Below are 15,858 nucleotides of genomic sequence, written 5' to 3' on the forward strand. Positions count from 1 at the left end.
TCACCCTTCAGAGGACTTCATTTAAAGCTTCAGATCCCAAAATAATTGGCATAACCCTTGAATACAGAGAACCACGTTTTTCTAACTTCTGATGTAGACTACTATAAAAAGAAAAATACATAGTTGGTTCTTTACAGTATTTGTGTGCATGTTTTTTTTGTTTGTGTGTTTTGTTTTTTTTAAGCTCACATGAAGCATTTAGATGACATCCCTAGAGAAGCTTCTTGGATTAACCTTACGGAAAATGCCTTAGACACCTGTGGAATACAGTTAGGAAACGCTCGCCACTGAGTACAAAGAGTCTGGCTGAATGTTTCGTGCCACATACTATATTTTTCTCCTCTGATTCCTTACTCGGAAATGAACAAGCCCCCTTAATGATGCTATGGGGGACACTTGGTGCTTTGCACAATATGCGCAATTTGTAGGGGAAACAAACGCAGGTACTTTGTGTTTATGACCAGGGTCATGGGTCAAAATGAAAACCACGTCCTGTGTGTAACTGAAATAATCAAGAGACGTCACTTGCAGTGCATTTTTATGTTTTCTGGACGTTTATTTTAAGACAGGAACATATTTATTGAGAGTTCGAGCTTCCCCCTGGTCTAAAGAAGGGCTTAAAGACAACGATGAGATTTGAGTCTGTGTGTGTGTGTGTGTGTGGAAGGAGACACGGACGGCATCTCCTCGCGTCCATTCTGGTATGTCTCCCCTGAATAAGCAACAAATTGGCGGTAGCTATTACGCCAAGTGGCTTCCAGATGGTAACCATGTGACTGAATAGAACCATTCTCTGACGAGGGTGGCGGGCGAAGGGAATCACTACTACGTGTGATGACTTTAATCACCACGAAGCACACTTTTTTGTCTATCAATTCCACCTGCACAGTGTCAAAGAAAACTCACATAAACAGGACACTGCTTATGGGGAAGAGGAAGAGTGAAATCTATATAGCGTATGTGAATCTCTTTTTTTTTTTAAGCAAGAAATAAACCCAATGGAACCTGGTTATTATTTATCTTTTCATGTTTTAAACTTGTTTTTAGATTTTAAATATTATGTTTATGCTATATAGAAAAGGAGGTGCCTGCTTACCGCCTATGTTAAGATATGAGAAGTTTTCTGATATCTTACAGAATCTAGGTAAAATTTGCTGTGAAACTGTTTTCAGCTAACGTTGAGCATCGATGTACTTTACATTTTTTGTTAAGCAAAATAAATAACTCACACTTTTGCAAGTGAAGGTACGTACTTTTTCTGGCTTTCATGAAATTATATTGTTATTATTAGGAGCAAGTGCCAGCAGACTTCATGGGTGGCATTTCTCACTGAGAAGCAAGACATGAATCAATATTTTTATTAGCGTCAACCCACTTGTCTTCATAAACAAAATATTATTAATGTTTTTCCACTTAGACTTCAATGCTGGCAAGAAGAATATACAAATTGTTAGAAGAAAGACATGAACTACCCAGATAAACAGTTCTGCAAAGACCATCACTAGCGTAAATTGAAGCAAGAAGTTGAGTTTTTTGCCACTGAGAGTTCAAAAAGCTGATGTTTAGTGTGTTTTTTTTAATGTAAATTACTAAGGAGATGGCTTATTTGCATCTTGTCCTTTTCCTATTGACACAGCTGTAGAGAATGATATTTTTTAACATCTTTTGTCTATTAGATATTCGATAATAACCACGTAAATATAAACTAAGGGAGAGTATGGGAAAAAAAAAAACTAAGTGGCAATTCTTTCTCTGCACACACAGAAACACTCAACTACAGCCTGCCTTCCAGGGACAGCATCATTGCAAAGGACATGCCACGGTGCCAACATTAAACGGAAGCTCTTTACTTTTGTTGGTATTATTGTTTTTAGGACCAGAGTAGGTTAGCAGGAAGTGGGAGAGCCAGAAAAGTCTAAGGTCCACTGTTTGCATGCTGCGTTAGTGGTGGCCATGCCTGCTCAAGGGGCAGGTCTAAGGGGCTCTGGATTCAACAACGACTTGACAAAGGACGAGGAGATAGACTTGAGATCTGAAGAGTGAACAGGCAAGGAAAGGAGGGGGAGAGTGACTCCTGGCTGAGAGATCAGAGAGGCAGAGGCAAAGGGGTCCAGGTGGCATGGCACACTGGGAGAAGTCTTGCTATGCCACATGATGAAAAGAGTAGATGGCTGCCTCCAGAAATAAACACGAAACACGCACACAGGTGTGTCCCTGAAAAGTTTTTTGAAAACTGGTTTGGTAAGTCAAACTTTATATTAGATATAAAGGCATCTTCAGAAAAAATAAAAATAACTCTGTGAAGAATCCTTTTATTGTCTAGGCACTGGAAATACAACGATGGAAAACAATCTAATCTGCCTTCAAAACGCTCAAAGAAACAGACTCACTGAAAGTGAAATTACACCATGTTTAATATATCTCGTAAATTTAGACCTTGAGATATATATCATGCTTTCTTAAAGTGAGGCATTCCCATAAAAATGACCTAATTCCCTATTGTTGCCATGCTCAGATGTGCAAGCGTCATCCTCAAGAAAAGTTGTTTCCTAACAGGGCATCGGGGCAAGAGAGTCCTTTGGAATGTGGAAAGAAGATATTAAAACTTGTTTATATCTTATTTTTATCCCAAGCTTTCAAATTTTGACTTTATATTTCATATGCATTTAATCTATTACCAAATAATGCATTCACACAATTTATAAATAAATACATTTATATAATAGAGATGCACTAAAAACTTTTACTGATGGGGCATATGATGCAACAATTTTGGAAACATCACCATAGAAGTTAATTGTTGTTCTCCTACCAAGCTGGATGATACAATAACTGGTACCAGGTGAATAGTGCTCCTTTGGTTTAGCTGAGGATATAAAGCACGGAGCTTCTCATAAGCCTTGTTTGTTGGGAACTGGAATGATCTTGTCGCCCTTAATCTTATATGTTGTTGCTTTCAAAAACACACAAGCGTAGTCAAACGCGAGATTCAAAGTTTCTAGGGAGTCCTTCAGTCGATCCAGAAAACCACCAAAGTGCATTGCTGTGTGTTTGTCTCTGAGTGTGCGTCTCTCACTCGAGACAGCCCATAAGGTGCAGCTGGATCTTAGAGGAGACCAGGCGCTCTTCCTGCCCATCACCACCATCCGTTTAATCGCCTTCTCACAGGGCCATATCCTCTCTTCAATGGCTGGCTGGCCTCTATGCTCCAATCATACATGCTTCATGTTAAGCAACGGTCCTTCCTGAATTATGGTTTGTTCTTTACCTCATCCTTATAACCCAGTTCTTCTTTTCACTCAGGGTCATGTCCTAGTTTGGCCTGATATCCACGACATGATTTCCTGACAATGTGCTTTGTGTTTTTCAAAACATTCTTCTTTCCCAGTGACGCTGGAAACCGGTCCTAAGAGTGTGAGCCTGGCCCTGTCTGTCCTCCTCCAGTTCGTGGTCTGTCCACCTCTCTGGCTCTTTCTGGCTACTGACAATATGACCAATGGCAAGTAGATGCACAAAGATGTGTAGAGCTTCCCTCTTATTACACACTTTTTCTTCAAAACATAAGTCAATTAAGAGCATACCTCAATTCCAACAAGGAATAGTTATGATGCTATTCTGCGTATTTCAGGAAGATACCAAAATAAGTAAAATACATCTTATCTTGCACTTAAGAAACTACGATTTAGTAAATCACAGAGCTAGGAGAAGTATTAAAATTTAGGAATCATATCTCAAAGCCATTGCGTTTCTACCACAGAACACTGACAATTTTGCCTAAGTTAGTTTGGGATTGTGTGTGGGGTTATATTTTTGAAACTGTTTAATAAAAACATTTCTTTTTACCTGTGAATCCCTTTATTCTCTTAAGCTCTGTGAAGGCAAACCAAACAAATATATAGAAATGCAAATGTGTAATGAGTGCCAAATTAAGGCTCTGAATAACCACTGCCTTCAAATCCTATTTGGTCACTTGGTAGCTAATTACCTATCATGATAGAAAGCACAGAATATAAAGCTTACCACCTTAAACATTTTCAAGGGCACCGTTCACAAGTGTTAAGTAGAGTTGCATTGTTGTGAAACAGATCCCCAGCACTTTTGCATCTTTCAACTCTGAACTCTTTAGACAACAACTCTTCTTCTCCCCCCCTTGCCCCAGTCCCAGGTGACCGCCCTTCGACTTCCTGTTTCTAAGCATCTGACTACACCAGGTACCTCATACAAATGGACTCAGCATGTGCCCTCTTGTGACAGTTCATGTCATTTAGCATAATGTCAACATTCACTGATGATGTCGCATGTGACAAGATCCCCTTCCTTTTTAAGGCTGATTAATATAGTCCATTGTATTATATACCATACTGTCTATCTGATTATCTTTTGATGGACATTTGGGCTGCTTCTATCTCGTGACGATTTTGAATAGTACTTCTGAAAATATAGGAGTGTAAATAGCTCTTCAAGACCCTGCTTTCAATTATTTTGGGATAGATACACTTACATTTATTTTGAACCTATGCAAAGAAAATTTCCTCTTAAAGACATTTTGCCAGCATTTTATAAAAAATTCTCTGAAAGTGTAGTGAGACAAAGGGAGAATATTTGCCTTCAGAATATGAACTAAGGAGAATTTTACAAAGACTTTTTATTTTCTTAATAAAATACAGATATGGCATTAGAAAACCCACTGTCATACATTTACCTAAAATATTTTCCATCAGTCAATGATACAGATAGACAGAAAACAGTCCACTTCAGAATAAATTATGCTTACTTTTTAAATTGCAAAGATTGATTTCATATGATTTGATTACCTTTTTAAAAGATCCATTTTAGCTCTCTTTTTCCCTGGCTTTTAGACAGTGCCAGGAAAAGAGTAGCAACACAGAGTAAAGGTACTAAAATCAGCCACACAAAGGAGAAGAATTATACTTGCAGCTATTTCTGATACTGCAAAACAAACTTTTGTGCAGTACAATTAAGAGTTTTGAGCCATAATATTAAAATCAGAATTAAATATCAGAGGTATATTTAGAAAAGTGGCACATGTCACATATGAAAATTCTTGCTAGGAGCATCACAGAACTTGAGAGCTTATCAAGCCCTGCTCCCTTGATTCATATTTGGAGAAACTAGCCCAAAGAGACTGAATGGCCTGTTTAATATTACACAGCTTGTTACTTGAAGGTGAAACAGTATCATTTCAATATTCTTCTCATTGCATGCTGTTCCACTTACATATACACTTCATTTTCTCTTAAATGAGTGGAGCAGGATACAGATGTTCAGGCTGTATTGATAAGGAACTTACACTTCCTGCTTTTCATTTTTTTACAGGTTAGATGTACAGACTACAACGACTTCCTCTCAGTCCTTGGGAAGGTTTGAAGATTGAGCCCTCCCCGCCATCAAGGGAACAGAATCTGGTCAGGAGCTTCTCATAATTCTTGCTCTGAATTTGAAGAGCCACCAAGCTCTGTTATAGAAGAGCAAAGAATGGATTCCAGAATCCACAGACATTGCAAAGATCAAAGGAGAGATTCCCAGGACTCATGTGAAGACTTGGAGGCAGCTGACTAGGAGGTTTTCCAGAAAGTAGCTTGGGAATATGAGAACTGGTCATGGGACGTGCTTAAAAGGGAGACGACCCCTTCCCTGAAGAGGAGTCACTTGATAACATAAAGGACACTTTTCCAGGGAGTTCCTGTTATGGCTCAGAGATAACGAACCCGACCAGTATCCACGAGGATGCAGATTTGATCCCTGGCCTCGTTCAGTGGGTTAAGGATCCAGCATTGCCATGAGCTGTGGCGTAGGTTGCAGACCAGGCTTGGGTCCTGTGTTGCTGTGGCTGAAGCACAGGAGGGCAGCTGTAGCTCCAATGCAACCCCTAGCTGGGAACTTCCATATGTCTTAAGCGTGGCCCTAAAAAAGAAAGCAAAAAACAAAACGAAAAAACACTATTCCTGTGCCCAGTCACACACACTGAACACCCAGCCCGAGGCAAAGGGAGGAATCTCTACGGTCCCCCCACGGGCCTGCACTCTGGTTAAAGTCCAGCAGGAATGACAACGGCCCATGTCTGGAGACGGCATTCAGTCCGTGTCTGAGTAGCCCATGTCGTCCCCTGTCCCCATGCTGCCTCAGCCTGGCCCACAAGGCCCCAGGTGACCCGTCTGCTCTGAAGAGACCCCATGGTTGCCATGCATCTCCAGCAGAGGTAGTGGGGGAAAGCAGGGAAACTTCCCACATCTACATCGAGAAGGACTGACCTGAGAAAACGTAAGGTGCCCAGAACTGAGGCAATGGCTATACTAAAGTTTATCCTCTCATATAACATTCCTTTGTAAAGAGTTTTATTTTGCTGTTTTATAAGAACCAGGACCTTTAGGATTTTTTTCTCAATTTTTCTTTCATAAATGGATAAAGGAAAGGTATAAAGGAACTATTAATTTATAAAATTTTAAAAATTACCTAACACGGAGACATTTTGTCCAATGTATACATGTTGTTAATATGTATGTGCTTCTGTGTATGCGTGTGTATGTATTACACATTCTGTGTCACGTGTTAATGTGTGTGTGTTTCTCTGTCCCACTGAACACTTGGCAAATACAAACCAGCCAATGGACAGGATAAGAGCTGATGCTCAAGAAGGTGGAAAACAACAAAGGCGTAACTGCGTGTTGTCTGCATGACTAAAGTGATTCCATCTAACTGTGATCATTTGAACGTACCAAATATACTCCTCTAAATGGACAATCCTTCAATTGCTTTTTTAAAGCCAACAAGTAGGTCTTAAAGGATTTCTAAACACATCGTGTCACAGCAAACTCAATTCTGATCTTACCGTTTATGTGTTTAGATCACCATAGACACTGAAACACTGCAAAAAGGAAGGGTTATTGCTGTTTGCTGTTATTTTATTTACTTGTTTTTCTGAAATACTTTCGGTTTAAATACTGAACGGAAGTTACCAAGAGGGAGTGCATCAATAATGGGCTTATAGCCCCTTCGATGATAAAACTGTAGCCCTCTGGATCCTTGAGGCAGAGCTTCCTCGCCTGCCTGCCTGCATCTCTCACAAGCATCCTATCCTAATAAATCTATTTCTTGCCTAAAATAATAATAATAATAATGGGCTTTAGATTGGCTGAAAGCAAATGAAGAAGAAGAAGGAAAAGAAGGAGAAGAAGACGAGGAAGGAGAAGAAACAGGCAAAGAGAAAGAATGTATGAACAGATATTCTTCCAGGATTAACTCTCTCCCTCAAATTCAAAAGGGCAAAAGATCCACCACAAAAGAAGCAAGCAACCATCCTGAAACTTAATTACATTTCAAAGTAATGCATGAAAGGACCATGAAAGTTACAAAGCAAAGTAACATGAAAGTAACAAAACATTTTTGTTCAGTAGTTTGCCTACCAGATGGCATTTCTAAATATAGAAATCTAAAACCTTCTGTTTATTCTATAAATAAAGATGAAAAGAAAAGCAACAATAGCTAAGCATTGAAATCACTGGAACTTTTTTTTTTAGGAGTAATTTGATTAGGTTTGTAAGAATCTGGCTTATTCCTATAATGGCCTTAAGTCTGGGAAAGCTCAAGTTCTAGGTGAAACTCAGAATCCCTGCCTTGAAGTACTGCTTATCTACCTGCTCAAAGTGGTACTCATTCAAGATAGAGGAACAAACCTTAATACCAGGAGACAGGGAATCTGAAGAAACACAGGGACTCCTAATCAATAGAGACTCTAAAGGGCTACAGTCTTAAATCTCATAAGCCTTTAAAAAAGAGCTGGAGCATATCCTAACTTTTGTGAACTAATGTGTAACAATTAAGGACCTGGATTTTGGAGTCAAAATCAACATGTGAGTCCAGAATCTACAAATAACTGGCAGTATGACCTTGAGCCATTTCTCTACCCCCTGAGCCTCACTGGCAAAAACAGATAGTAATAGCACACAGTTTTATGGGAATTTACTTATGACAGGGCTTGACACCGAGTAGGTCCCAAAGAATGTCAGGTGTTTATTATTATTATTACAATTAGCAATAATCATCATCATAACTTAACTATAATCCTGATTTTTTTCTTTAAATTTCTGTTTCAAAAACACAACAGGGGTAGTGCACAGCAAAGTATTTCTGGCAGTAAATGAAGCTCTAAGAGTAGATCTCAAAGCCTTACCTGGCATGTCACCAGTGGTCTCCCCTCCTATAGCACTGCCCTCTTCCCATCTGGATCTTGAAAGCTGTCAAGAATTCATGCAGGAAAGGCTGGTCTAGAAATAAAAGTATTATTTGAGAGTTGTGTGTATCCAAAATGAGCCCAGCCCAGCACCCCCCTGCCCAAGGACTCCATTCTCCGTACCCTCAGCCCTAGATCTAGAGCCTTTCTGATTCAGTGTTCCTTTTTGATCTAATGGCATGTAGGGCCATTCCCACAGAGATCAGTGGTTTAACTGATGGCACAGAGCTAATCTCAGCAACTGACCAGTGACAATAGACAGTTTAGTCACCTGGGGGTAGCGTGATCAACTTGAACATACAAAAAATAAGTTGCAATTGCTTAACTATGGTGCAGACTACAAGGAATGGAAGGCTGGCATTTAATGGCACTTAGAGTTCTACTTTGTTTGTTGAATTTTTCACGAGGAATGAACTACCTCCTGGGTCTGCAGCCCTCAGTACTGGAAGATGTCTTTGGTCAGGCCTTTATGTAGAAAGTAACTCCTTTCCCTCGCTCTTTCTTTTTTCTTTTTAATGTAATAAAATATACATAAAAAATTACCATTTTGACCACATTTAAGTGTATAGTTTCAGTGGCATTAGGTACCTTCACAATGTTGCATCACCATCACCACTATTTCTAGGAATTTTTCATCATCCCAAACAGAAAGTCTGTATCCATTCAATAACATCTCCCCATTCCCCTCCCCCCCAAGCCCTTGGTAACCTACTACTCTGCCTTTATGAATTTGCCTATTCTAGATACTTCATATAGGTGGGATCATACAATATGGTTTTTTTTGTATCCAGCATATTTTAAGGTTCATCTGTGTTGTAGTATGTATCAGAATTTCATTCCTTTTTACGGCTGAATAATTTTCTGCTGTATGTGTAGTCCCCATTTTATTTTCCATCTAGCCATCCATGGATATTTGGTTTGCTTCTTCCACCTTTTAGCAATTGTGAATGATGCTGCTATAAACACAGGTGTACAAGCGTCTGAGCTCCTGCTTTCATTCTTTTGTGGGTATACCTACAAGCAGAACTGCCGGATCATATGGTAATTCTGTTTCACTTCTGAAGACCCGTCAAACTTTTCCCACAGCTGCTCTACCATTTTGCATGTTCCTCGGCAACTCACAAGGGCTCTAATTTCTCCACATTAACAGCCCTTCTTTTTTGTATGGTACCGCTTTAGCTCAGATTTTTCTGAGCAAATTATCTACAAACACTACACAGAGTTATTATGGCTGTCTTATCCTGTATATAAAAGGCTACGTTCTGTTACATTTTCAACATAACACCAATAGTTTTACAAATAAAAAAGCAATCCTAACGGTTAGGATTGCCGTCAAAAATCCTACAGTAAATAAGGAGATCCTTCAGCCTTACCAATGGGGTCACGTGCACGTCACGACGCTTAGCAAAAGGCCTGAATCGCCAGAGACCCGGCCCCGAGGCCGGCCAGCGCGGCCCCGCCGCGCATGCGCGTCTCCAGGCGCGCCCCTGCGTGCCGACGTGCGCGCGCCCGCGGACGGCGTAGGGGCGGGGTCGCCACGCTCCGGTTCTGGCCGTCGTCATGGCGGCTGCGTCGGGCTCCATGCGCCTGCAGCGCTGCATCGTGTCGCCGGCTGGGAGGCACAGCGCCTCTCTGATCTTCCTGCACGGCTCAGGTGGATTACAGTTTTCCGTCCTGGTTACGGCAGCACGGAAACGGTCCCCCCCCGCCCCGGTTTCCCCAGGGTTGCCCCAGTGGAGGAAGCGCTGGGTCCCCGTAGGGCACGTTGGACTCCGAGGGAGGGTGATGGTCCCCTCGCCAGCCCCGTGGCTGGAAACTCGAGGTCCTGGCCGTCCGCACTAGTCTTTCTCTTGTCGTGTGGTCACTGCCCACCGTCTTTGCTTCCGGCCCTGATATCCCATCCCCGAGCCCTCTGTCCATATCCTGTCCATTGCTATTCTTGCTACGCCCCGTTCCTCTCCCTTAAGCTTAAACGAGCGAGGTAGAAAGGTAAGCCAACTGCTGGAGACAAGTTTGGTACTTTTCAGAGTCAGCTTTTAGTGATTAGAGTTTGCACCTGTCTTGGATTAGTATCTCTTTTCGTGAGGCACCGTGCCAGGGCTGGAGGGGCTTTCTCCTTCATCCTTCCTCTTTGCTCTCTTGTCGTTCAGCCCCCAAGAGAATGCGCAGAGTCAACTCTGAGTCCTTTCACTGCCTTCATTAACTGGTTGCCTAATTGTCCATAGCGCTTCTCACACTTGGCAGTAATGACTTTTCTTTGTTTTCCCCGCTTCACCACTTCTTCAAGAGTAAGGACCCTTGTTTTAACGTTTGCATCCATAGTGCGGGGACCAGGGTAAGTTCTTGGGACATGTTTTTTGAAGACAGGAGATGCAGCCTTGTCCTCAGAGGGCCTACCTAAAGTTAAAAACAACAAAAAAAATTGATTTAGTTTGAGTCAGCAGCGGATGGGAGATCACGAGATAGAGCATGGATTACTGCCAGGAGAACTGTAAGGGAAAAACTCTGGGTAGGCATCATTGAGGTTTTTGGAAGATGAGCTTGTTCGGGTTGACAGAGGAAGTGGTCTTTGAGCTGGGCCTGTGTGGCTTTAAAGAGAGTAGTGATTGGACAGTGGAGGGGCTGGTAAAGGTACAGGGTGGAGACCTGGAAGTGGTCTTATTTTAAAAATGAGCCTGGGTGGGTTGGACAGTTTGTCCAAGGTCACTTGGCAGTTCCTGTGGGTGGGGTTGGAACTGGTATTAGAACTCAGATCTCTAACTCCAGAGTCAGCACTCTGGGGGGTTCAGGTGAAAAACTGAACTAGGATGCGTCATTTTGGAAATAGGGAACAGACAGGCCAAAGATGTTTTAAGGGAAAGACTTGACTGATGAAATATGAAGTTGGGATGTCTGAGGTGACAGCAATGCTTATAACTTGGAGACTAATATTAATACCATCTGGGCTCCAAGGGTGTTTATAAGCACCCAGAAATTCCCCAGGATCATAGTCCTTTGAATAAATAAATTATTTCACAATACCTTGAGGAAATACTCCCAGTCTTTTTTCCTCTGGACCACTTTGCTTAAAGTCCCGATTCATAATCTTCATTTTCAAATTACTGACACTTTAAAATTTGTAACTGTTTGTCTCAGACCCAGAATTATATATTTTTCCCCTTGTACTTTGCACAAAGAGTTTATCCGAAGAATTCTGCCAATTATGCAGGAACAATGCCATTCCTCTATATTTTGAGCTCCATTGTAGTACACCAAATTTATTAGGAGTGTGATTTTAGACTATAAAAATGTGCTTTTGTTAGGCTTCTGCTCAATCCAGATATGGACACACTAATTTTAAGAGTTTTTTCATACTCTTGGAATAAGGTGCTGGCTTTTTATTTTTATTTTTTTGTCTTTTTGCCATCTCTTAGGCCGCTCCCGTAGCATATGGAGTTTCCCAGGCTAGGGGTCGAATCGGAGCTGTAGCCACCGGTCTACACCAGAGCCACAGCAACTCGGGATCCGAGTTGCGTCTGCAACCTCCACCACAGCTCACGGCAACACCAGATCCTTATCCCACTGAGCGAGGCCAGGGATTGAACCGCAACCTCATGGTTCCTAGTCGGATTCGTTAACCACTGCACCACGATGGGAACTCCAGGTGCTGGCTTTTTAAGGAGTGGCCTTTGCAAGTGGATGGGTGCATATTGTTTTATAACATTCAGTTTTGCTCTTCACAGTTGAAAAAGCATGTTTAGAGGCAGATTTTGTCTGTTTTTTATTCTTAAAAGCCTTGAGTTTCTTTTCTAGGTTATGGAAGCCATAGAACACCATATGGGAATGTCAGCTACTTAAAGCCAACTTAGTTTGCGCATTTCCAACTACTAAAATGTCAAAGAAGTACCTCCTTTCAGGATGATAAAAACAAGTGATAGCTTAATTAGCTTTGTCCTGCTTCTCAGATTGGATTAATTTATTTGTTATAGGGTCCATGAAGACACTGTGGCTCTCTTTCAGTGGCAATCATTGTATATTCTACACTAAGCTCTAAGGTTCACTCAGGCCCGAACCGTGCTTTCCCAACAATGCGCTGAGTTGGCTCTTACTAAAATTACCAGTAACCTCTGTATTGCTGAATATAATAGATATTTTTCATTCGTCTTCTCATGGGAATTGTCAGCATTCAGCTTTCCCCTTGAAACATTCTCCTGGTTCTTTCTGCCTTTATATGCTCTTTGTGGTTTATTTTGCACCGTTCAATGACTAAGGAGGACAAAGTGATGTGGACAGATGGTTGGGTTTTTTTTAACTATTTTTTTTTAATAATTATTTCCCCAATACAAATTTTTTTTCCGACTGTACAGCATGGTGACCCAGTTACACACACATGTACACGTTCTTTTGCCTCACATTATCATGCGCCATCATAAGTGACCAGACAATAATTCCCAGTGCTACACAGCAGGATCTCATTGCTAATCCATTCCAAAGGCAGTAGTCTACATCTATTAACCCCAAGCTCCCAGTCCATCCCACTCCCTCCCTCTTGCCCTCGGCAACCACAAGTCTATTCTCCAAGTCCATGAGTTTCTTTTCTGTGGAAAGGTTCCTTTGTGCCGTATATTAGACTCCAGGTGTAAGTGATATCCTATGGTATTTGTCTTTCTCTTTCGGACTTCACTCAGTATGGGAGTCTCTAGTTCCATCCATGTTGCTGCAAATGTTACTATTTAGATGTGGACAGATGCTTAGTTTGTGTCAGTCCTGGTGTAGGCATTCGATGAACAAATAATCTCTGGCTGAAACACAAAATGAACCTTTCCTTGCAGAGTGTATATTCTAGTGAAGTTATCCCTGAATCCTTAACTGGGCCTGAATGTGACAAAACTTTGAAGCACTAAGCCTCTTACCTTTGCATCTTACATTTAAATTACTGAATTAATGAACTGACTGGCTAAAGAAATTAGAGGTGTTACCTTCAAAATTTTCTCTTTAGGACTATATAAAATGAACCTAGATTCCCTTCCATTTTAATGGAAGTATACATACATTAATTCCTGCATGAGTTTAGGTTGTTTTTCAACCTTGAGGTGTACAGTCATTTTAGATTATGTAAACATGTTATCAAAATTCTCATTTCTTCATATTAAAAATACAAGTATGCTGAATACACCTTTTGAAGGAATTTATTGTTTTAACCAAGAAAACTGTTCCAGGTTGTTCCAACTACAAAAGTTTATAAGCACTTGAGGAATATACTGTTTTTAAGAATGAAATAAGAAATGACAATATTTAAAATCAGATATGGTAAGAAATTCTCTTTTAGAAAAATCAGCTTCGTTTATTTATTTGTTCCTGTTATATCCTTTAAACAAATACGGAAACTCAAAACTGTGGTTTAAGCAAGTTTTTAAAGTGATCAGTGAATAAAGTCAGAAGTAAAATAAAGTTATTTTTAACGACTGATGCCTGATCATTTAGTTCATATTGATAAATCAGTTTCTATATCCGTTATCTTTAGTTACGAAGACTTTTTTTTAATTCCTTGTTGCTGCCTCTATGTGACATGAAGATTATAGACTGCTTTTACATACACTGTATTATCAGAAATGTTTTAACTTAATCTAGATTTTGTGATTTATCAGGTGATTCTGGACAAGGACTGAGAACATGGATCAAGCAAGTTTTAAATCAAGATTTAACATTCCAGCACATAAAAGTTATTTATCCAACGGCTCCTCCCAGGTATGCAGTAATTTAAATCACTCCTCTGTGGCATAGAATATATAAATGTACCAGCTAGATGGTTTTTCAGCTTAATTCTGTATTTAAAATATTTTAGAGGGAGGTCTTGTTTTTCCCAGAACTTTTTTTTTTTTTTGGCAATTACTCCATTAGACCAAGTTTTGCCAGGTGAGAAATGTGTTCTTTGTAAAGCACTCCCTGAAGCGCTTAGCTTAAACTTTGTCCCAGGCGCAATTTACAGGACGGTTTCCTCTGGTCCTACAGATTGCTCATCTTTCAAGCTCTTTTCCGCTTCATCCCCTAAAGAAACTAATAAATCCAGTGAGCGTACTCTTTCTAATAATTTATTTAAACAAGAGTTCAGAATCTCTGGAAAAGAGTTTTGTGGCATTCTTGCTGCACTTCAGAGGATCTAGAAATAATTTTAAGCTTTTTGAATCAGTAAACCAGACTAGGAATGCGGAATTGACTGCTTAATATTTATAGAGCCTGTAGATGTGTTGAGCAAAATGCAGTCATAAGATTGGTATAGTTTGAAAGTCAAAACTGCTTTTTTATAATGATTAAATTAGCATCTCCATGGCCTTTTGAACTGGGGTTTGCTAGTATCTTTTTGTGGGGGGAAGATAATGTGCCCAGCTGTGTAACCCAGTCAGATTGCCCATTACCTGCTCTTCATTTGTTCTTATTAGCACACTGTATGTTCAGGCAAATGTTTTGCTTTATCTTTCTACTCACTTGGTCCTAAGGAGAAGTGTAAACAGAACTACTTCAAGGACTTTCTTATATCCGCTGTTAAAAACTTACTTACCTCAGTTGATAGACTAACAGGTAGAACAGTAAAGTGGTGATTTTGTTACAAGATTTAAGATTCAAAAAAGTTACTATTTCAATATAATTTTAGAGAAATTTAGTAGTTCGGTAGTGCAGATAAAACAGCTAACAGCCAATGGGTTATTTTTATGCGATAAATTGAATGTCATTGAAAGGATCAGAGGAGTTTGTTATTCGCTGTTGGTTTTTAGGGCACCTGACATTGAGAGGGAGGCAGACAGTGGTTTTCCCATGAGGATGAGAAAGTGAGTTCAGTTCTGCCTAAATGGAAATGTACTGGGCTGACAAAATTGAGCGGAAGAGCACTGGAAACATGCTTCTAGGAACTAGTATTTTTCAGCTTATGACTTTCATGTCCGCACCAATTGCAGTATGAGTTCTGGACCAGTGTATCTCAGACTTCGGCCGGAGACATTTCTGAGTCTGGAAATCTCCATGTGCTCTGAAGCATTATTTGTAGGTGCTGGTGTGATTTAGTAAAATATAAAAGCATTGAAGGTCTTTACCCAATTCAGAGTAAATTTCAATTATATATTTTCAGTCAGTAGCTATTTGGACAGATCATCAAACATTTTAGACCAGTGCTTATCAATGGAACTATAAGTTCGTATATACATTTAAATTTTTTGCTACCACATTTAAAAAAGGAAAAAGAAACAAGTCACATAAATTTTAACAATATATTTTATTTAATCCAGTATATCCGAAATATTAACAGTTCAATATGCAATCAAAATGAAATTATCAAAGTGACATTTACATTCTTTTGTTCATTTTCCTGTTGTAGCCCATTTTAGTTTTTATCCTCTGTTTATCGCTACGCATGCCTGTTCATCTTATTTCTTATTTTCCCTCAGGAAAAATTCCTAGAAAGTACTTAGAAGCCTTAAAGTCAATTTCTTTTTGTTTAGAGGATTAACTTTTCCAAATTGTTTTCCAAAAATGGAACAGTTTGAATTATATTTGTTATTATTTAACATATTTAGGTTAGAAAAAAGAGATAGATAATAGCTAGATAGAGATGTGTGATTTTTTTTTCTTATACA

The 15,858-nt window shown here is 39.9% G+C and overlaps 2 protein-coding genes across 60 annotated transcripts in view; one reads left to right on the plus strand and one right to left on the minus strand.

Moving 5' to 3' along the window:
* LOC102164422 (uncharacterized) overlaps window positions 1–9,725 on the minus strand; it is a 412,252-nt gene extending 402,527 nt beyond the window's left edge. For all 50 annotated transcript variants that reach the window (XM_084979136.1, XM_084979139.1, XM_084979129.1 and 47 more), the window contains exons 1-2: window positions 9,625–9,725; window positions 8,192–8,285 (exon numbers count right to left, since the gene is read on the minus strand). In XM_084979136.1, the coding sequence (XP_084835262.1) occupies window positions 8,192–8,198 (7 nt within the window). In that variant the 5' untranslated portion in view covers window positions 8,199–8,285; window positions 9,625–9,725. The remainder of the gene's footprint in view (window positions 1–8,191; window positions 8,286–9,624) is intronic.
* Window positions 9,726–9,771: 46 nt separating this feature from the next.
* The window catches only part of LYPLAL1 (lysophospholipase like 1), a 166,941-nt gene continuing 160,854 nt past the window's right edge, over window positions 9,772–15,858 (plus strand). For all 10 annotated transcript variants that reach the window (XR_014817306.1, XR_014817309.1, XR_014817310.1 and 7 more), the window contains exons 1-2: window positions 9,772–9,905; window positions 13,879–13,978. Coding sequence is in view for 5 of the 10 variants with exons in the window: in XM_021064303.2 (XP_020919962.1) it covers window positions 9,812–9,905; window positions 13,879–13,978 (194 nt within the window). In the remaining 5 variants the exon portion in view is untranslated. The remainder of the gene's footprint in view (window positions 9,906–13,878; window positions 13,979–15,858) is intronic.

This window comes from Sus scrofa, chromosome 10, assembly GCF_054392235.1.
Source record: "Sus scrofa isolate SSC_HxYL_T2T_F1_AM1 chromosome 10, Sscrofa_HxYL_maternal_Yorkshire_Landrace_v2.0, whole genome shotgun sequence".
Taxonomy (NCBI): domain Eukaryota; kingdom Metazoa; phylum Chordata; class Mammalia; order Artiodactyla; family Suidae; genus Sus; species Sus scrofa.